The following is a 21,713-nucleotide window of genomic DNA, read 5'->3' as shown; positions in this document are numbered from 1 at the left end:
TTCAAGCTGGTTTTAGAAAAGGCAGAGGAACTAGAGATCAAATTGTCAACATCTGCTGGATCGTGGAAAAAGCAAGAGAGTTCCAGAAAAACATCTATTTCTGCTTTATTGACTAAGCCAAAGTCTTTGACTGTGTGGATCACAATAAACTGTGGAAAATTCTGAAAGAGATGGGAATACCAGACCATCTGACCTGTCTCTTGAGAAATCTGTATGCAGGTCAGGAAGCAATAGTTAGAACTGGACATGGAACAACAGATTGGTTCCAAATAGGAAAAGGAGTACGTCAAGGCTGTATATTGTCACCCTGCTTATTTAACTTATATGCAGAGCACATCATGAGAAACGCTGGACTGGAAGAAACACAAGCTGGAATCAAGATTGCCAGGAGAAATATCAATAACCTCAGATATGCAGATGACACCACCCTTATGGCAGAAAGTGAAGAGGAACTCAAAAGCCTCTTGATGAAAGTGAAGGTGGAGAGTGAAAAAGTTGGCTTAAAGCTCAACATTTAGAAAACGAATATCATGGCATCTGGTCCCATCACTTCATAGCAAATAGATGGGGAAACAGTGGAAAGAGTGTCAGACTTTATTTTTCTGGGCTCCAAAATCACTGCAGATGGTGATTGCAGCCATGAAATTAAAAGACGCTTACTCCTTGGAAGGAAAGTTATGACCAACCTAGACAGCATATTAAAAAGCAGAGACATTACTTTGCCAACAAAGGTCCGTCTAGTCAATGCTATGGTGTTTTCCAGTGATCATGTGTGGATGTGAGAGTTGGACTGTGACGAAAGCTGAGTGCCAAAGAATTGATGCTTTTGAACTGTGGTGTTGGAGAAGACTCTTGGGAGTCCCTTGGACTGCAAGGAGATCCAGCCAGTCCATTCTGAAGGAGATCAGCCCTGGGATTTCTTTGGAAGGAATGATGCTAAGCCTGAAACTCCAGTACTTTGGCCACCTCATGCAAAGGGTTGACTCATTGGAAAAGACTCTGATGCTGGGAGGGATTGGGGGCAGGAGGAGAAGGGGATGACAGAGGATGAGATGGCTGGATGGCATCACTGACGCGATGGACGTGAGTCTGAGTGCACTCCGGGAGTTGGTGATGGACAGAGAGGCCTGGTGTGCTGCGATTCATGGCGTCACAAAGAGTTGGACATGACTGAGCAACTGAACTTAGTTGGCTGATTCCTAGAATGTCGACGTTCATTCTTGCCATCTCCAGTTTGACCACTTCCAATTTGCCTTGATTCATGGACCTAACATTCCAGGTTCCTATGCCGTATATCACTTCAAGGGAAGTAGATGGGGAAACAGTGGAAACAGTGTCAGACTTTATTTTTTGGGGCTCCAAAATCACTGCAGATGGTGATGGCAGCCATGGAATTAAAAGACGCTTACTCCTTGGAAGGAAAGTTATGACCAACCTAGACAGCATATTAAAAAGCAGAGACATTACTTTGCCAACAAAGATCTGTCTAATCAAGGCTATGGTTTTCCAATAGTCATGTATGGATGTGAGAGTTGGACTATGAAGAAAGCTGAGTGCTGAAGAATTGATGCTTTTGAACTGTGGTGTTGGAGAAGACTCTTGAGAGTCCCTTGGACTGCAAGGAGATCCAACCAGTCCATTCTAAAGGAGATCAGTCCTGGGTGTTCATTGGAAGGACTGATGCTGAAGCTGAAACTCCAGTACTTTGGCCACCTCATGCGAAGAGTTGACTCATTGGAAAAGAGGCTGATGCTGGGAGGGATTGGGGGCAGAAGGAGCAGGGGATGACAGAGGATGAGATGGCTGGATGGCACCACCGACTCGATGGACGTGAGTTTGAGTGAACTCCGGGAGTTGGTGATGGACAGGGAGGCCTCCTTTGCTGCAATTCATGGGGTCGCAAATAGTCTGACACGAATGATCGACTTAACTGAACTGAAACTCTGGAGTTGGTGATGGACAGGGAGGCTTGGCATGCTGCAGTCCATGGGGTTGCAAAGAGTCAGACAGGACTGAACGACTGAACTGAACTGAACTGAGCTAATTTCAAGTCTGATCTATTTCTTGGTTTGTTTCCCATCTGGGCAACTGCTGATTTGATTAGTCATTTATAAATAACTACTATTACATTAATTTTATGTTGTAGACTTCCCCTTTCATTTATTTCATTTTCTATTTTTCATTTATTTTCTTTTCTTGCCTTCCTGTGGGTTTCTTTTCTTTTCTTTTTTTTTTTATTTTTTTTTTCAAATCGAATTCTTCATTTGTTTCATTTTCAGTTGAGACTGCCATGTTTAACAATTTCTCTTGGTCAAGTGATGATCTTAAATACATTTTTTTTTTCTTTTTTATCCCCAGGTTTCCCCTTTCTACCTATAATCCCCTACTGGGACTTTTATAACTACCTGTATAACTATTCTATTCTATCTCCATTACTTGGGCAAGCCTCGAACTCCTTATGCCTCTGTTTTCTCATGTATGAAATGGGTATAATAATAGTGCATATATCATATGTTATATACTATTTATATTCCTTAATCCCACAAAGTACTTCTCCCCTCTACTGTCTCACCTCTCCCCCTGTCAGAGAGAGAGAGAGAAAAATTCTCACCACGGTCTTCTTTTTTTTTTTTTTGAAAATATGTACCATGAGGTACTTTAGTTATTTTCAGTATTCATCCCACTAGCATAATATCTAAGACAGAACTATGTCATACCATATTCTTTTTTTTTTTTTTCTGAAAAATTTCACAATATAATGTTGATAGTTTACCATGAAGAAATTAAGAAAAGAGAATAGTTTCTAATGTTTATCCAAGTATTGACTGTTCATAGTGCTCTTTACTCCTTCCTGTATTTCCCAGTTTTGTTTTGATATTATCATCATTCATAAAGGACTTTATCATTTTTTATAGCTCGTGCATGCTTCCTTAGCTTTCATTTCTCTGAAGGTGTTTTCACCCCCATTTCAAAAGATACTTTCAATGAATATCTATTACAGAATTGACAGCTTTAATTTTTCAGCACTTTATTTATTTTTTTTTTTTGATAAATTTAACGCCTTTTATTGCCATACCTCATTTTACTGTGCTTTGCTTTAGTGAGCTTTATAGATACATGTTTTTTAATGGGTTTCTTAATCATTTTTTAAGAGTTCTATTTTTATTTACCTATATTAAGTATGTCTCTTTTTATATTTTTTAGTGAATTCTCTAGGTATTATCCTATATAAACATAACTTATCCCAGTCAACTCATGTCATTTTATGAGTTACAGTGAAGTACGAGTTCCATTTTACCTCCCTTATGTCCCTTTATTCTTCATTTCTAATATATTTGTCTTAAATATTTCCGTTACATATATACTTAATGCATGCATTAGTGTTGTAATTTTTACTTCAACCATTGTATTAGTCTGCTTGGGCTGCCATAGCACACTACTGCAAACAGGATGGCTTCAACAACATAAATTTACTTTCTCACTGTTCTGGAGGCTGAGAAGTCCCAGATCAAGGTTTAGTCCTGGTGAGAGCCCACTTACTGGCTTGCAGATAGTCTCCTTCTCTCTATGTTCTCACATGTTAGAGAGAGAGACAGCACGCTGGAGTCTCTTCCTCTTCTTATAAGGATACCAGCCCTATCAAAATAGGACTTCACCTTTATGACCTTTATTTAATCTTCAGCACCTCCACAATGAGGCTTAGGGCTTCAAAAATTGAATCTGGCAGGAGGACACAAACATTCAGTTCATATTAATCATCAAACATAATTTCGAAAAGGGAAGTTATATTTACTCATATTTTTGCTTACTGTGTTCTTTCTTCCTTCCCAATGTCCCAGGTTTCCTCATTTTATTGTTTTCTTTTTGTTCAGAGAATTTCCTTTAGCCATTCTTTTAGGTAGATCTGCTAGCAACAGATTCTCTTAGTTTTCCTTCATTTGTGAATGTCTTGATTTCTTCTTCATTATTGAAGGATATTTTCACTGGATGTAGAAATCTGGGCTGACAGCTCTTTTCTTTTAGGGTTTGAAATATGTTGAGCTACTTCCTTCTGATACCTATGGTTTCTAGTGAGAATATCTATTGCTATTCAAATGGTTTTTCTCTTGTCGGTAAGGTGTACTTTTTTATCTTGCTACTTTCAAGACTTTTTTCTTCGTTTTTAGTTTTCAGATGTTTAACAATGATTTGTTTTGATGTGGATTTCTTTGGGTGTATCTTGCTTAGGCGTGTTCAGCTTCTTAAATCTATAGATTTACGTCTGTTGCCTAGTTTGGAACATTTTTCAGCCATTATTTCAAGTACTTTTTCAGCTCAGCCTTCTTTCTCCTCTCCTTCCAGTCCTCTGATTACACTAATAATAGATCTTATAGTCCCATACGTGCTTGTGGCTCTGTTCTGATTTCTTAGTTTATTTCCTCTCTTTTCTTCAGATGGGATTAAATCTATTGTTTTATCTTTAAGTTTACTGATTTTTTTTCTCCTTTCTGCTGTTGAGACCATCCACTAAATTTTTTAGTTCAATCATTGTATTTTTTAGTTCTAAAATTTCCATGTTGGTTCTTCTTTATATCTCCTGTTCCTTTGCTGAGATGTTTTATTTCTTCACTGCAACTCTTTACTTTTTCATTTGTTTCAAGTTGTGTTCATAACTGCTTGTTAAAATGTCTTTATAATGGCTATTTTAAAATATTTGCTACAAAATACTGATTTCTTTCTCATCTTAGTGTTGACATTTATTGATGATCCCTTTTTATTCAAGTTGAGATCTTCTTGGTTCTCAGCATTAGATAACTTTCAGTTGCAACCTAGACATTTGGCTATTATGTTATGAGACTCTGGATATTATTTAAACCATCTGTTTTTAGCAGGTTTCCTTTGACATTTTTACAGAAAGGAAAGGAAGGGATGCTGCCTCACTATTGCCAAGTACAAGTCCAAGTTTCCCACTCTGCCTCACTGTTACTTGGTGGGGGTGGGAATGCTAGCTGGTTACTAGACCTCTACTGGGAGGAATACGAGTGTCTTATTATTGGTCCCCACATGGTCTCCACTGACATTTTAGAAGAGAATAGCTTCTCTATTGCCCAGAAGGGATGAGATTGATGATTCTCTACTTGACCTTCTCTGACACTACTCCAGAAGGGGTGGTAGAGTGCCTGCTTATAGCCTGGAAAGGGTAGAAGCCATAGTTGTTTGTTTGTTTTTTGGTGCTATTTTGCTGCAGTAGACTGATAACTTTGTAAAAGTTTCTGTCTTGGTAGGCTACGCCTTTCTTGGGTATAAAGTTAGAGAGAACATGATCTGGTCGGCACTTTTATGTCTGTTGGTGTTTCTTGGTTGCGGACTTCTCCAGCACCCAGTCTTAGGTGTGTGCAGAGAAGAGAAAATGTTCTTTGGGTTCTGAAATCCTTAGCCTGGCTTTCTCCTCTCCATTCTTCAGTCTTCTTATGTTCCTTTGATATATAATGTCCAGGGTTTAAAACTGAAAGTAGCAGGAGGAATAGGGAAAGTACATGTGTGGAAGTCCTGGCTTCTCAGTTTATATGTGTATTTTGTGTATTTTAAATTAAACAGTTTGACTTCCCTGTAGCAAATTGTAAAGAATCTGCCTGCAATGCAGACCAGGGTTCGATCCCTGGGTTGGGAAGATCCTCTGGAGAAAGGAATAGCAACCCACTCCAGTATTCTTGCCTTTAATCTGTCCATGGGAGAATCCCATGGACAGAGGAGCTTGGCAGGCTACATACAGTCCATGGGGTCACAGCAAGTTGGACACGACTGAGCGACTAACACACACACACACACACACACACACACACACAGGAGCATATCAGAGGTTTGAGGTAACTTTTATAGAAAAATCTACATTACTTCATAATTATTTTAATGAAAAGACTGAAATTGATGAATCATGTTCTATGCAATTTCATTTGGACTACAAATTAATGCTATCTCCTTGGATTAAATACCAGAGTTGTTAGAAACAACTTTTGATTAACAGTTAGAGACCTAGGTTCTAGTTCCAAGTACTCCACCATTCAGCTATGTAAACTTTGGCAGCTCTCTTGGCATCTCAATATTCTCATCTGAATTAAGAGTGTTGGACCCATTAGATGATCCCTAAATTTCCTTCTTGCTGTAACGTTTTTCTTTTCCCCTCATCTATCTATTACTTAAAAAAATCTACAGACTCCCTCTGTAATGTAGGATTTGAAATATGTAGGCTAAACCAAACAAAATCCTCATAATTAGATAAGACAAATAATGATAACTATTATTTATCAGATGCCTACTGTGATCCAGACACTCTAGTACAAGTTTTACTCATGTTTGCTCCTTCAGTCCTCAAAATAATCTATTGAAGCAGAGATTACACCCATTTTATAAGTGAAGAAATAGGCTCAGAAAGATTTTTTTTAAATATCTAAGGATATTATGTTATAAAGATCTGTTTGATTCCAAGTCTATTTGATTCCAGAGTGGATACTCCCAACCATTTACAGATACTTTTTAATTTTTTGGCCACTTTGTAAGAAGCAAATTATTTTATAGAAGTGGAATCTTATAGCACAAGTTCTGGATAGCAAAGAGATATATGTTATTTTTAATTTCTCTAATCACTTTATTCTTTTTGGTTTCATTTTTGAACTACATAAATTATAAACTACATTTTAAACTGCATAAATTCAGAAAATATACACATATAGCTAATTTTTGTTCTGTATGTTCTTGTTATTCACCAATATCAGATATAGGATGGATGCATCATTCTCCTTGAGAGGTAAAGGAATAAACTAAGCATTTTGAATAGTGTTTCTTCAAGAACAAGATTTTAATTTGCAATAAAATTAAATAAATTTAATTGTAACTTTCCAAAAGCTTGTAGTGTCTTAGGAGAGTCTCAGGAACTAAAAGAAAAAATTATGTGTAAATTTTACTCACTTCTGGAGAATGGATAAGTACCATTTGTAGGACTATTTAAGTTAATCAAAAGGTGGAGGCAGGAAGAAATGTAAAAATGAGAAACAGAGAAATCAAACAATGCCAAATTTAAAATTATACAATAATTTAAGCATTTGACATGTTAATTCCAAAAAATATTTCATAAAGATATTGTTTGGTTTAAGTAAATTAAATGAGTATGTATTATAAAATGAACTTTGAATGCTCTGCAATTTGTTGAGACCTATGTTTCCTTAGTATGAGAATAGTCTTATAAGATTTATCCTTTCAATCAAAATCAATTCTGTAAGTTTGTATAGATGTCTGGTATATTTATGTAGCAAACGACCCTAAGCCTTTCCACACTTGAGAACCCTAAGTACTTAAAACAGGATTAACATGAAAGGGAAGGAATATCAAGACAAAAAGCCAGGAGTACATAAATCCTTATTTTTCTTTCACTATGAAGTCCCTTTACCATTCTGCTGGCTTACTCTATGAGATTTTCTATGTCTGTCTTGCAGGGGCATTCCATTGGAAGTTACACAAATTTCACATTAGTATGTATTCCCAAAATTACCAACAGAACTAACTGTGATATAAAGAGTTGTAATATCATTTCTTTATAAGGACTTAGGAAGCTGATAATTGGCTCCATAATTTTGTTCTGAGATCAGGATATGCTTTTCTAGGAAACTGATTTTCTCTTCAGAAAGTTACCATGATTTAGGTAGGTTGCGAACTGGTCCTCTGGTAGGAAGCTTGATTTTTGCATAAACCCAGTGCATGGACAGGATGCTGTGGTACAGAGAAGCAACTTTCAAAATATTTTTATTTTTTATCGAAGTTAAAATCTGGTTCTAAGAAAATATAATCTGTAAGTCCAGTATACTGGACAGGTTAAAAACTGCTCAATTCTGGGAGGAGCCAGAAGTGGAATCAGGTGAACAGCTCTGTTCCTTGGTCACTCCACTCATAAAGCATTTTCTATTGAATCTCTTTGAGTCTGAGCAGTACAATTTGTAAAATCTCTAGTGAAATATAAAGATCACTAAGATTAGGAATCCAAAGACCTAAACTATAGTCCTAGTCCTACAATCAAGAAGCCTCATTACCTAACCTCTGTGGATCCAAATTTCCTCATCCATGAAATAAGGAGATTGAACTAGGTGTCTTTTAGCTCAAATATTCGAAGGAACCAATAGCAGCTATGTGTGAATCACAAAACTCTGCTCTATGAGTTTTCTACTGCAAAATAAAGTGCTCTCTCAGGGGTAAAATTTGCATGTCTACCTCACAGTTCTATGTTTTAGGAGTGCTTTTTTTTTTTTTTTTTAAACCTTAAAACTTTAACGGAGTTAAGAGAAACCTGAAATGTAAAATGTGAAATTGTCCTGTTAGCAATTTGAATATATGTTTCTTACATCATTATGTTTCTCACTGGTTCACTCAACAAAAATAGAGTGCCCACTGTCTGACAGGTGCTGAACTAAGTATTGAGGATAGAAAAGATGACAGAAGACTGTGCATTACTCTATAAACATTCAATCCCCTCCTCTCAAATACAAAAGGTGATGGGGTCTTAACAACCTGTTCTTTTCAACAGAAACCTTTTGATTGTGAAACTGCATCCTTTCTCTGCGCTAGAGATGGTACTGCAAAGGGACATACTAAAACTAAATGAAAGGTGAAGTGCACTCATTTAAAACCAACTGTATATTTAAAAATTATATTTTCTGTAAGGAGAATGGCTTTGTTGTAATTGATCTTTGATCAACTTGAGCAAAGTTCTATGGGTATAAAAGGCTTTACTTTCCTGATAAGCAGAGCATCTCTTAAATGTGAAGATGGTTCCACTGTCTAGAAGGAGACTATGCCACTGACAGCGTCCGTATTATCTGAATGATTCTGGATTACTAGCGTTGCTTGACATGGATTGGGGTCAAAGTGGGTAAGAGTTGGATGAAGATGCCAAGAGAGGCTTCTGAAGGTTCAGAAGAGAATTGTGGAAGGCCCATTCCCTCTAGACTTACACCCAATTTCCCCTTTTGTGATACAAACTACAGCCTTTGGGTAGGTCTCCCTTTGTTATTCAGACTGGTAGACCTCCCAGCTCAATCCATAAATGCACATCCACTCATTCCGAGAGTAGAGTGACTCCCCCCCAAGTGGAGCTGATGTCCACTCTAGACAAGGGACCGTCCTCATATACCTACCCAACTGTTGACTCGTGTCCAAGAGCCACCATCACCCACCCCAGCACCATCTTCCAGGAACTGGCCTCTCCCCCATTAGTCCCCGCCCTCTTCTGAGAGCACCCAATGGGTGGAGTCGGGGCTGCAGTAGGAGGGGCCAAAGGCGGGCACATTTAAAGAAAGGCAGAGGGCGAAAGGAGGCAAGAGAGGAGAAGAAAGAGAAACCAGGGGGGCGAGGCGCCGTCCAATGACAAAGCCCAGGGGTGGGCGCCGGCCGCCATCTTGTACCGGGCGGCAGGATCTTCACCCGCGTCCTCCGCCCTCGGAGGGGGAGGGGCAGCGGCGGCGGAGGCGAGAAAAGTAGCGAGAGACGCGCCGGGCGGGAGGTGCCAGCAGCGGCCGCCACCGCGGAGCCAAACACGGGCGGGGACGGCGGCGGCGGGACCCGGCGAGCGCGGGCGGCCCCGAGCGGCCTCCGATGCGGCGCAGCGTGAAGAGGCGGCGGCGCCGGCCCCCGGCGGCCCCGGCCGCGGCCGCCCGGGGCGGCGGCTTTAGGCTGGGAGGAGGAGCCGGTCTGGAGGCGCGGGAGGAGAAGGTGGTGTACTCGCGGTCGCAACTGTCGCTGGCCGACAGCACCAAGGCACTGGGCGACGCCTTCAAGCTGTTCATGCCCCGCAGCACGGAGTTCATGAGCTCGGACGCGGAGCTCTGGAGCTTCCTCTGCAGCCTCAAGCACCAGTTCTCCCCGCACATCCTGCGCAGCAAGGACGTCTACGGCTACTCCTCTTGCCGGGCACTCGTCCCCGAGCCCCCAGGGGGCCCCACCGCCCGCGGCCCGACGCGCAGGCCGGCCCCGAGCGCGGCGGCCAGGAGGAGGCGCCGCGGAGCCCGGGCGCCAGCCGCCCGCCGGAGGAAGCTGCCGCCGCCCCCGCCGCCGGTCCCCGAGGAGAGCTGCCCCGTCAAGCCTGCGGCCCCGGAACCCTGCTTCGGGGGCCGCACCCTGGAGGAGATCTGGAGGGCGGCCACCCCGACGCTGACCACCTTCCCCACCATCCGCGTCGGCAGCGACGTGTGGGGAGAGCGCAGCCTGGCGGCGGCACGGCGTAAAGCGCGCCAAATCCTGCGAGTGAACCTGGAACCCGTGGTGAGGCTCCGCCGCTTCCCGGTGCCCCGGGCATGACGCGCGGACCGCGTCACCCTCCCAGCCGGGGACGGAGCTCCCGCCCGGGGGGATGGACAAGTGTCAGTCGAGTGTTTACAGATCCGGCCAGGACCCTGTCCCCTTATGCACTTTATGGGCGAAGAAGTCACCGGATGGTGTTCCCGGGCCCGCGGCACCGCCGTCTGGAACTCCGGGGCAGGTGCGCCCTCCAGCCCCTCCCAGTGCCGGGCAGCAGAGGAGACCGCGGGACCCGCGGGGGAGGGCCGTTTGCTTCCCTACCCCGGACTGAGACGTCTCCAGGACTGAAGGGGCAGATCCGTTTTCTCCCTTTGGACTCTACCTCACTGGTCTGGAAGTCCTCCGAAGAAGTCGTTATTTTTTCCAAAGGAATTTGGTTTCGTGTAATAAAGCCAGAATCTACTTGCTTTTCACCCCGCTCTTCTATCCCGGCCTCCTTCCCACCTCCTACCCCCATTTTTTTCTTTTCAACTGCCACCCCTCTTTCTGGACGAAAGATCGAACCTGTCTGGACGATAGATCGAACCTGTTTTGTGCTGTTGTTGCACCCGTTTGTGCTCAGGGTATTCTGAATCCCACTCGTTTCCGAATTTCAACCGGATTCCAAAGCTTTGACCAAGGATATTTTTCAAACTTAATGACTTAATGTTAAGAGTGCAAGGATTTGTATGATTTGAATGCCATGGGCTCAGTGATTACAAACAAAGAGATGCAAAGTACAACTATTTCAACATTTTTGAGGTGTTTCTAAAGATTTTATATTGAGATTTAATGTTTATATTTACTGAGCTCCTAAAGAAAATGGTAGAAACTCATATAAAGTTCTGTTTAGGAAAAGTTGATTTGTTAAATTCTTTTTGATTAAATAAAAATTAAAGTACGTTGAAACCACATGGCTTGTGATAAAGAAAAAATGAGTTACAAAGAACTGGTGTTGGTTAAAGAGATGGATGGAATCCTATTGGAAATGGTTTGGCCTCTTTGTACTGGTCTAACATACAAAGAAGTTCAAAGGTAACCTATTTTAAATTGGGAGCCACGTAGAAGAAATGAATGTGTGTAAACCTGGTGATTAAAATGGTAAACAGAATACCCATTAGAGTTCTCAGAACTATTAGCTCTTTAGAGGGTGGGGGCATTTCTTGGTATCAAATAACTTGTTGAAATTACTCTGGGCAAAATAGATCTTTCTCTACTTTGTGTTGAATAGCAGAAAGTGCCCCGACTAATACCCATCACCTTTATAGACATCGTGACATTTGTTTTTTTTCCTCCACGAGTATCCTTTTTTACCTTAATTCCATTCATAATTATGTTTGCAGTTACCTGTCTTTGTTGACAGCTGAAGACCACAGGAATCCAACGGGCGATTCACACTAGGTACTGACCCTTCTTATACACTTCTCTAATAGCGTTTATACCATATGGCCCAGAGTGGAATTCTTGATTATCCAAGTGCCTTTGGTCATTGGTGGCAGCAAGACTTAATGGTATTTAGCCAGTGGTGCCACAGCCAGATTTTACTGCAATATCTAAAGGGTCAAGTGGTTTTTGTACCACAGTTTTTCAAATTTAAGTAGTCTGCCATGAAACTACTTACACTGGCTGGAACTTAACATAGGAAGTCCTCAATATTAAGATTTCTCTCTGCTTGGCAGCTTCTTAGGAGAATAGTAAGAGTTGCAATTTCGACTCTTGTGTTCTTAGATTTCAAATGGCATAGCTTTCTGAATTGAATTTTTCAAGTTTAATAGTACATAAGTAGGAGTTTTGTGACTTTAATTTCAGTGTTCTTGTTTTGTAAAAAAGAAAATTATATATATATATATTATATATACATGACTTGATGCCAGTTTCCCAGTATGCCTCGTATTCTTTTATTCACTACTCAATAATAATGCGTTGTAACAAACACTGTCACATGAGTAAATAAAAATGAATCATTACTTAGATGATGGAGAGTTACATTTGATCTCTGTGATAGGAAGCTTATATATATTCTTTTGGTTATTAGCTTCCATTGGCAGTTGTATTGCAGATACATAAGGTTTTCTCCCTTCTCTCACTCCCAAATTGTTCATTTTTTTTTTAGTTAACTAGCCCCTAAAAAAAAAAACAACTATGTATTGGTACCACTTACTTTTGTATATAGTTTTATAATAATTAAAAAATAAATTCAATGGCCATATTAGAATGTAATTTCAACATACAGCTTATCCAGATAGTTTCCCAGAGGGTTTTGAAATTAAACTTAGCTGGGAGGATAACTGCTCAGCACAAAACGGAAACAACCATTGACATCATGCATTTTATTTTAACTGAGATTCTTAACATTTTTCCCTCATGCCTTGTTACTTTAGTGCACTTGAACTAGCATAAATGCTTCTTTGAATTATCTGGGCTGTCTGATTTCAGTTTGGATCTGATTGCCCATCTTGAATTCAATATGTTATTTATCTGGTCTGCTTAAAAATCATACCATTTCTAGTTTGTGAAATAGGTGTCAAAAAAGTCTTTATTTTTGCCAAGTGTTCTTTAGCAAAGCCTATGTTACAACTCCTAAAATGTGAAGAAGCAACTAATATAGTTGGCTAGTATATTAATAGGAAAGTGAAAGTATTTTGTGGTTACATTGGGCAGAATGTGAAAAGAAACTTGGCAAGGTGGCCTTTATGGTGAGGCATCCATTTTCTGTCCTCTAAGTCTGTAGTTTAGCTTGTATATAGTTTTTTAAAAGAAATCTCATGACTTGATTCATTCTCTTATAAGATTATCTTATATGGCACAAGTAGAGGGAGAAGCTAGGAGGAAGTTGATCACCTCGCTATGCTTTTATTTCATTTTTAACTCTTGAGTGCCTAAATGTGGTGACTGTCACCTCAGTTAACCTTTGAATCTTCCTGATGTCATTTTTATCCTCCCTGTCAACCAACAACTTAATTTTCCTTCCTGAAACCAGTAATGTCATGATTGTTAAGGGCAAGCTCTGTTGTTGATAGTGCAAAGTGTCGCTGTTGTGGTGTGTATTTATTTTGTCAAAGTTTGAGTACCCTGTTGGACTAGTATAACTAAGCTGGTGGCTGACACCTATTGATTTGCTCCATGCAAATGATAGTACTATAAAATTCTTCAATAAAGAAACATTAAAATTATTTGAATACAAAAAACCTGAGCAATTCTGAACTCAAAGCCTTTTGTTGTTTTAAGGGTAGCCACAGCATTCTTTAAATTGGTGGTTTTTAGTGGACTTATATACATAATATTTACTTTATTGGTGTGTTTCAAATATTTTTTGATAGCCTGTTATGTCTTAAGTACTTTAGAAGACAATTGTTTGTTAATGGAACTAAATTGTTTCCTTGGACAGTTTGATGTGCATATGATTAAGATTTACAATCTGGTTGTACTCTGCTTTTTAACTTATTAATTGTAAATAAATTTTAGAGAATATACGGTGACTGATTTTTCTAATGATGTTGAAAGTTTTTGAAATGGGATTTTATGTTTTCATGTGAGTTGGAAAGCATCTTGGGATCAATTTTGACTTTTTTTGATGAACTTGAGACTCCTACCAGTCTTGAGATCTGTGTTTTGTACTGTCTTGAGGCTCTTTTTGACATCACCGTTTGGATGATCTAGTGAATCTCCAGAATAGTATTTCATGGCCAATCTTGTCATTACCAAAATTTGACATCACCGTTTGGATGATCTAGTGAATCTCCAGAATAGTATTTCATGGCCAATCTTGTCATTACCAAAATTTGTCATTACCAAAATGGCCAATCTTGTCATTTACCAAAAAGACTTTAAAGATGCATCAAAATTCAGTTTTGAACCCTGGCCCCAAATCCTCCTGTGGTGGTGATAAAAAGTCTAAATAAAGCTCACATTGTTCATGGTAGGAAAGAATGTCCAAGTGTCTCCTTGTGAGTAGCAGCAGTAAATGCTGTTCCACAGAATGAGTAAAGCCAGAATTTTCATTAGTCTAGAAGGTAGGAGTAGAGTATTACCAAGGGCAGGATTCATAGTACTACTGTGTGGCCTGAAGTTCCTGTTAATAATTAGAAGCAGCACAGTGTAGTAAACTGTGAATCGCAGTGCCTGGAGTGGAATTATGGTTTCACTACTCATAATTAGAACTTGAGATAAGTTATGTAAACTGTCCATGCTTTAGCTTCCTCAAGTATCATATGTGGTTAGTTTTAAAAAAGGGGGATATTAGTGGTGGACACATAGGAAATTCTTAATAAATGCTATTAATTGGAGATACCTGCACTGAGAATGTAAATGCTGAGAGTGATTGATCCCCTGGGAATTTAGCACCCCAAGAATAGAGTGTGGTCTGGGAAAGCTAAAAGATGGATTGAGATGGTAATTTGTGGGTGAATTAAATTGAAGACAAAAGAATCTTGAAATATCTTTAGCCTGCTGACAAACTATAAAGCAAGAGTTTGGATTAAGTTGACTTATTGGGTTGACCAAAAAATTGGTTCAGGATTTTTTCTGTAAGATGTGGAAAACCCTAAACGAGCTTTTTGGCCAACCCAATACAAAACAGATTTTACTGTTGGAGTTTTCTTAGGCTCTCTTAAAATTTGGGGGGTCTTCTTTAATCATCATGATATCTTTGAAAGATAATTCAGATGCACTGTAACATGTTTTAAACTATCTGAGAATTTATAAAAGTAATAGATTAACGTTGTTGATCTTAGAACTTGCCAGATTTCCGCTCTAAGTTTTCCCTTGGCATAAGTTCAGGAAGTGTTGCTTAAGAACCATGTTACTTTGCATGTACAGAATTAAATTAGAATAAACTCCTGTGAAGTTTATAGTTCGGTTGTTCAAGGAAACAAATGAGTATGATATATTTGAAGAGCAAAAAATTATTACTGAAAGTAAAAAAAAAAATCTTCATGTTTGAAACATTGACTCACTCATTTGCAGACTTGGGGTCTACAGCCTGTAGTTTAGTTATAATTCTTTTTCTTGTTGTTGTTTAGTCACTAAGTCCAGTCTGCGACCCCATGGACTGTAGCCCACCAGGCTCCTATGTTCAAGGGGTTTCCCAGGCAAGAATACTGGACTGGGTTGCCATTTCCTTGTCCCAGGAATCGTCCCAACCCAGGGATCAAACCCAGGTCTCTTGCACTGTGGGCGGATTCTTTACTGACTGAGCCACAAGGGTAGACATGATTCCTCATAGCACAAAGAATAACAGAGCATATTTTAACTTGGTGAGAAAGCTAAGGCTTCAGTATCTGAAGCTGACACAAAGAACTGTGTTAGGTGGAAGTTACCTAGTAGTAAGAAGCTCAAAACAGAGCCTGATTGCTGATTTGATATAAGAGCAATGACTTCTCACTGTCCATACTCACTTATCTTGGTAAATGTCATGCTAAACTATGATCTGAAACATGATAAACATATCCAGAAACCAACTGTAAGGTAATGATAATAACAACAGCAAACGCTATGGCTGACCCAGCAAATTTGAACAAATATTCTGTTGGACTCAAAAGTGGACTTCTGCTTCTGAAAGTATTCATAGAAATGTTACACTGAGATTCTTACAAAAAGTAACACACATACATACATACATCTGGCAGGATTTTTAAAGTACATATTATTTGTTTAAATGTTTAGTGGCAAGAATTTGAAAAAAAGAGTGCAGCTTAGGGTTCAAAACTCTCAGATTAAAATAAATTATTGAAGCATAATACACATACTAAAAAGTGGATGTATGAAAAGTATGAGCTCAGCTTGATACAGTTTTGTAAATTCAGTATACTCGGGGAACCAGCACTCAGATTGAAAAAACAAAATCTAGCCAGTACCCTCAGAGGATTCTCCTATGCCCCTTTTAATCACTCACCATCTCCCCTCCAAGAGAATCTTTATTTTGACTTCTTACAGCATAGACAACCTGTTTTGGGACTTTATATACATGGAATTATGTGTCATATGCCTAGCTTCTTTCACTGAAAATTATTTGTGAGATTCCTTCATATTATTGCATGTAGTTCTTAATTATTTATTCTCATTGGTGTGTAGAATTACACTGAATATTCTACAAAGTTTTTACAACTCTTGATGGGCATTTAGGTGGATTTCAATTTAGGGCAATTATGAATAAAGCTTCAGTGCATGTAAGAGAACATATCCTTTGGTGAATTTTTTTTTTTTTTTTTTTCAATATTTGTCTTGGAGTGAGGCTTCCCAGATGACTCAGTGGAAAAGAATATGCCTGCCAATACAGGAGATGCAGGAGACGCAGTTTCGATCCCTGGGTTGGGAAGATCCCCTGGAGAAGAATATAGCAACCCACTCCAGTATTCTTGCCTGGGAAATCCCATGAACAGAAGAGCCTGGTGGGCTACAGTCCTTAGGGTTGCAAAGAGTTGGATACAACTTAGCGACTGAGTATATATGGGTGCCCTCAGAGTGAATTTGCTGGGTCACATGCTGTGCAAATAATCAGCTTTGGTAGAGGCCTCCAATTTTCTAAAGTTGTTGTTCATCACTCAGTGGTATCCAACTCTTTGGGACCCCATGGACTGCAGCACACCAGGCCTCCCTGTCCTTCACCATCTCCTGGAGCCTCCTCAAACTCATGTCCATTGAGTCGGTGATGCCATCCAAGCATCTCATTCTCTGTCATCCCCTTCTCCTTCTGCCTTCGATCTTTCCCAGCATCAGGGTCTTTTCAAATGAGTCAGCTCTTCACATCAGGTGGCCAAAATATTCTGAAGTGGTTATACCAATTTACACAAACTTTCATAGTAGTATGTGAGTGTCCTAGATACCTCAAATTCTTGCCAACACTTCGTATCTTTAGTCTTTTTCATTGTAGCCATCCTGGTGGGTAAACACATGTTTTAAAAAATTAAAAACATTTTAATCCAAGTGATGTGTACATAGTTAAAAAAAAAAAAACCTTAAAAAGCACATGAGGACTAACAATTATAAAGCCCCACCTTACCCACAAACACTCCTTTCCTAGACTTTTTTTTTTAAGTCAAGGTTTTGTAGAATTGGCTATTTTTTTTAGGGCAGTTTTTGGTTTACAGGCAAATTCCATAGAAAGTACAGAATTTTGTGCCACTCTCAGTTTCTATAGTTATTAATATCTTGCATTAATAGGAATATATTTATTATAATTGATGGAGGACCCATTTTTTTAATTAAAATTTTTCTTCTAGTTTTATTGAGATGTAATTGATCTACAGCACTGTATAAGTTTAGGGGGTTTCTCTGATAGCTCAGTTGATAAAGAATCTACCTGCAAGGCAGGAGACCCCAGTTCAGTTCCTGGGTTGGGAAGATCTGCTGGAGAAAGGATAGGCTACCCACTCCAGTATTCTTGGGCTTCCCTTGTGGCTCAGCTGGTAAAGAATCTGCCCACAATGCAGGAGACCTGGGTTTGATCCCTGGGTTGGGAAGATCACCTAGAGAAGGGAAAGGCTACACACTCCAGTATTTTGGCCTGGAGAATTCCATGGACTGAGTCTATGGGGTCGCAAAGAGTGGGAAATGACTGAGTGACTTTCACTTTCACACTATACAAGTTTAAGGTGTACAGCAGAATTATTTGACTTACATACATCATGAAATGATTGTCACAGTAAGCTTAGTGAACTTCATAAGTTTATGCATCATCTTATAGAGAAACAAAATTAAAAGAATAGAAAAAACTATTTTTCCTTGTGATGATAACTGTTAGAATTTATTCTCTCAATAACTTTGATATCTAATATACAGCAGTGTTAATTATGCTTATCACAGTGTACATTACATCCCGAGTAACTTATAACTTATAATTAGAGTAGCTTTTGACTACCTTTATCCAATTCTGGCTTCCCCCAGCCTACCTCCCGTAACCACAAACCTGATCTTTATTTTCTATCAGTTTGTTTATTTTTGCAATATAGTTGACCTATACTATGTTAGTTCTTATTACACAACAGTGATTTAATATTTCTATACATTTCAAAATGATCACCATGGTAAATCTAATAGCCATCTTTCACCATATAAATATATAATTTTTGACTCTATTTGCCACATTGTACACTTCATACCTGTGACTTACTTGTTTTACAACTGGAAACTTGTATATCTTAATCTTCCTTACCTTTTTCTCTCCTTCCCTCACCTCCCACCCTCTGGCAGCCACTTGATCTCTGTGTCTATAAATCTCTTTCTGCTTTGTTATGTTGATTTATTTGTTTTACTTTTTAGATTTCAAAGATAAGGAAAATTGTTTTTGTCTTCCTTTTTAACTCACTTCACTTAGCATAATATCCTCTAGGGTATGTTGTCACAAAAGGAAAGATTATTTTTTATAGCTGACTAATATTCGATCATATATACACCATAAGCTACTTTATGTGATCATCTATTGATGGACACTTAGGCTACTGCCATATCTTGACTATTGTAAATAATGCAACAATAAACATAGGGATGCGTATATCTTTTCTAGTTAGTGTTTTTGCTTTCTTTGGATTAATACTCAAGAGTAGAATTGCTGGATCATGTAGTAATTCTGGTTTTAATTTTTTGAGGAGTATCTATATTGTTTTCCATAGCAGCTGCACCATTATATTGCCAGTAACAGTACACCAGTATTCCTTTTTCTCCATATCATCACCAACACTTGTTCTTTTTTATCTTTTTTGATAATAGTCTTTCTGACAATTGTAAGGTGATAGCTCATTGTGGTTTTGGTTTACTTTTATTTGACGGTGAGTCATATTGAGCATCATTTCATGTGCCTGTTGGCCATCTGTGTGTTTTTGGAAAAGTGTGTAGTTTCTCTGCCTATTTTTAATTATTTTTTAATGTTGAGTTGCATGAACTCTTTATATATTTGGTATATTGATTCCTCATTATATATAGTTTGCAAATATCTTCTCCCATTCAGTAAGCAGCCTTCTCCTTTTGTTGATAGATCATGGCATCCAGTCCCATCACTTCATGGTAAATAGATGGGGAAACAGTGGAAACAGTGGTTGACTATTTTTCTGGGCTCCAAAATCACTGTAAATGGTGATTGCAGCCATGAAATTGAAAGACACTTACTCCTTGGAAAGAAAGTTATGACCAACCTAGACAGCATATTGAAAAGCAGAGACGTTACTTTGTCAACAAAGGTCCATCTAGTCAAGGCTATGGTTTTGCCAGTGGTCATGTATGGATGTGAGAGTTGGACTGTGAAGAAGGCTGAGTGCCAAAGAATTGATGCTTTTGAACTGTGGTGTTGGAGAAGACTCTTGAGAGTCCCTTGGACTGCAAGGAGATCCAACCAGTCCATCCTAAAGGAAATCAGTCCTGAATATTCATTGGAAGAACTGATGTTGAAGCTGAAACTCCAATACTTTGGCCACCTGATGTGAAGAACTGAGTCATTTGAAAAGACCCTGATCCTGGGAAAGATTGGGGGCAGGAGAAGGGGATGACAGAGGATAAGATGGTTGGATGGCATCACTGACTCAATGGACATGGGTTTGGGTGAACTCCGGAAGTTGGTGGTGGACAGGGAGGCCTGGTGTGCTGTGGTTCATGGGGTCACAAAGAGTCAGACATGACTGAGCGACTGAACTGAACTGACTGATTCACTGTGCAAAATCTTTTTAGTTTGATGTAGTCCCATTTGTTATTTTGCTTTTGTTGCCCTTGCCTTAGGAGGCATATTCAAAAACTATTACTAAGACTGACGTCAAAGAGCATACTACCTGTGTTTTCTTCCATAAATTTTATGGCTTCAGGACTTGCATTTAAGTCTTTAAACCATTTGAATTAATTTTTGTATATGGTGCGAGAAATGTCCTAGTTTGACTCTTTTTCATGTAAATGTCTAGTTTTTCCAAGAGCATTTGTTAAAGAAGCTGCCTTTACCTCATTGTATTTTTTTGCATTTGTCATAGATTAATTGCCCATTTAAGTGTGGGTTCATTTCTGCACTCTTTATTTTGTTCCATAGAGCTGTGTGTCTGCTTTTTTTTTTTTTTGCCAGTACCATATTGTTTGATTACTGTAGCTTTGTAGTATAGTTCACAATCAGGGAGCATGATACCTCCAGCTTTGTTCTTCTCTCTTGAGATTGTTTTGATCATTCAGTCTTTTGTGTTTCCATACAAACTCTGTGAAATATGCCATTGGTATTAATATTTTGATATGGATTTTATTGAATCTTTAGATTGCTTTGGGTAGTATGGTCATTTTAACAATATTATTTTTCCAATCCATGAATACAGTAGATCCTTCTATCTGTACATCTTCAGTTTCTTTAACCAATGTCTTATAGTTTTCTGAATACAGCTGTTTTGCCTCCATAATTAGATTTATTCCTAGGTATTTTATTCTTTTTGATGTGATTATAAATGGAATTACTTTCTTAATTTCTTTTTCTGATAGTTTGTTGTTAGTATATAGAAATTCAACACATTTATGTATATTAATTTTGTATCCTGAAACTTTGTCAAATCCATTGATGAGCTCTCTTAGTTTCTTGGTGGTGTCTTTAGAATTTTCTATGTTAAATATTTTGTCATCTGCAAACAGTGACAGTTTCACTTCTTTCCAATTTGGATGCCTTCTATTTTTTTTTCTTGTCTGATTGCTAGGGCTAGGACAGGATGGTCGATTAATGACACGTTATTATTAACTAACACTAGGGTTAACCTTTTCTGTTGTACAATTTCATAAGTTTTGACAAACAGATAATGTCAGGTATCCACAATTTTAGTATCATATAGGATAGTTTCACTGCCCTGAAAATCCTCTGTGCCCTAGCTCTGCATCACTTCCTCTCTCCCCCTGAACCTTGGCAACCACTGCTCTTTTTCTGTTTATATAGTTTTGCCTTTTTCAAAATGTCATGTAATTAGAATCATAAAGTATATAGTTTTGTCAGATTGCCTTCTTTCACTTAGAAATATGTATTAACGTTTAAATTTCCTTCATGTCTTTTAGATAGCTTCCTCTTCTCATCCTATCTCCCCTCCCTTCTTTTTTTTCACTGATGGAGTTTATTTTAAAAAACAGATTTAGGTTCGGAAAAATTGACTAAAAAGTACAAAGAGTTTCCATGTACCTCTCTATCCCTGCCACCCCCCAACCACACACGCTCACACAGTTTCCCCTATTATTAACATCTTGCATTCGTGTAGTACATCCCACTATGTTCCATTTATTCGTCTGTCTCCCCCGAGTCCTTGGCGATACGGGCCTTTTACTGACTCCATAGTTTGAGGCTACACTTAGAACCATTTCAGATTTTTATTCTTTTTGTTGTCTTCATGATTCTAGATAATGTACTGTAGTGCTGTTTATTGATTTATCAAATTGTGCACCATCTACTGACTTCCTATATGAAGATGAGATGTAGTTCA

General features: G+C 38.9%; 1 protein-coding gene and 1 long non-coding RNA gene across 3 annotated transcripts in view; both read left to right on the top strand.

The window, feature by feature from the left end:
* LOC133246043 (uncharacterized) overlaps positions 1-21,713 on the top strand; it is a 551,852-nt gene that overhangs the window by 154,333 nt on the left and 375,806 nt on the right. The window lies entirely within an intron of this gene.
* CCDC71L (coiled-coil domain containing 71 like) lies at positions 9,294-13,770 on the top strand. Its single transcript, XM_061413963.1, has one exon. The coding sequence runs from the start codon at positions 9,619-9,621 to the stop codon at positions 10,318-10,320; it is 702 nt and encodes a 233-aa protein (XP_061269947.1). The 5' UTR covers positions 9,294-9,618; the 3' UTR covers positions 10,321-13,770.

The sequence above is a fragment of the Bos javanicus genome, chromosome 4 (genome assembly GCF_032452875.1).
Source record: "Bos javanicus breed banteng chromosome 4, ARS-OSU_banteng_1.0, whole genome shotgun sequence".
NCBI classification, from domain to species: Eukaryota; Metazoa; Chordata; class Mammalia; order Artiodactyla; family Bovidae; genus Bos; species Bos javanicus.
Note: the sequence above shows the minus strand (reverse complement) of the source record. Positions and strands in the feature narration are given on the sequence as shown.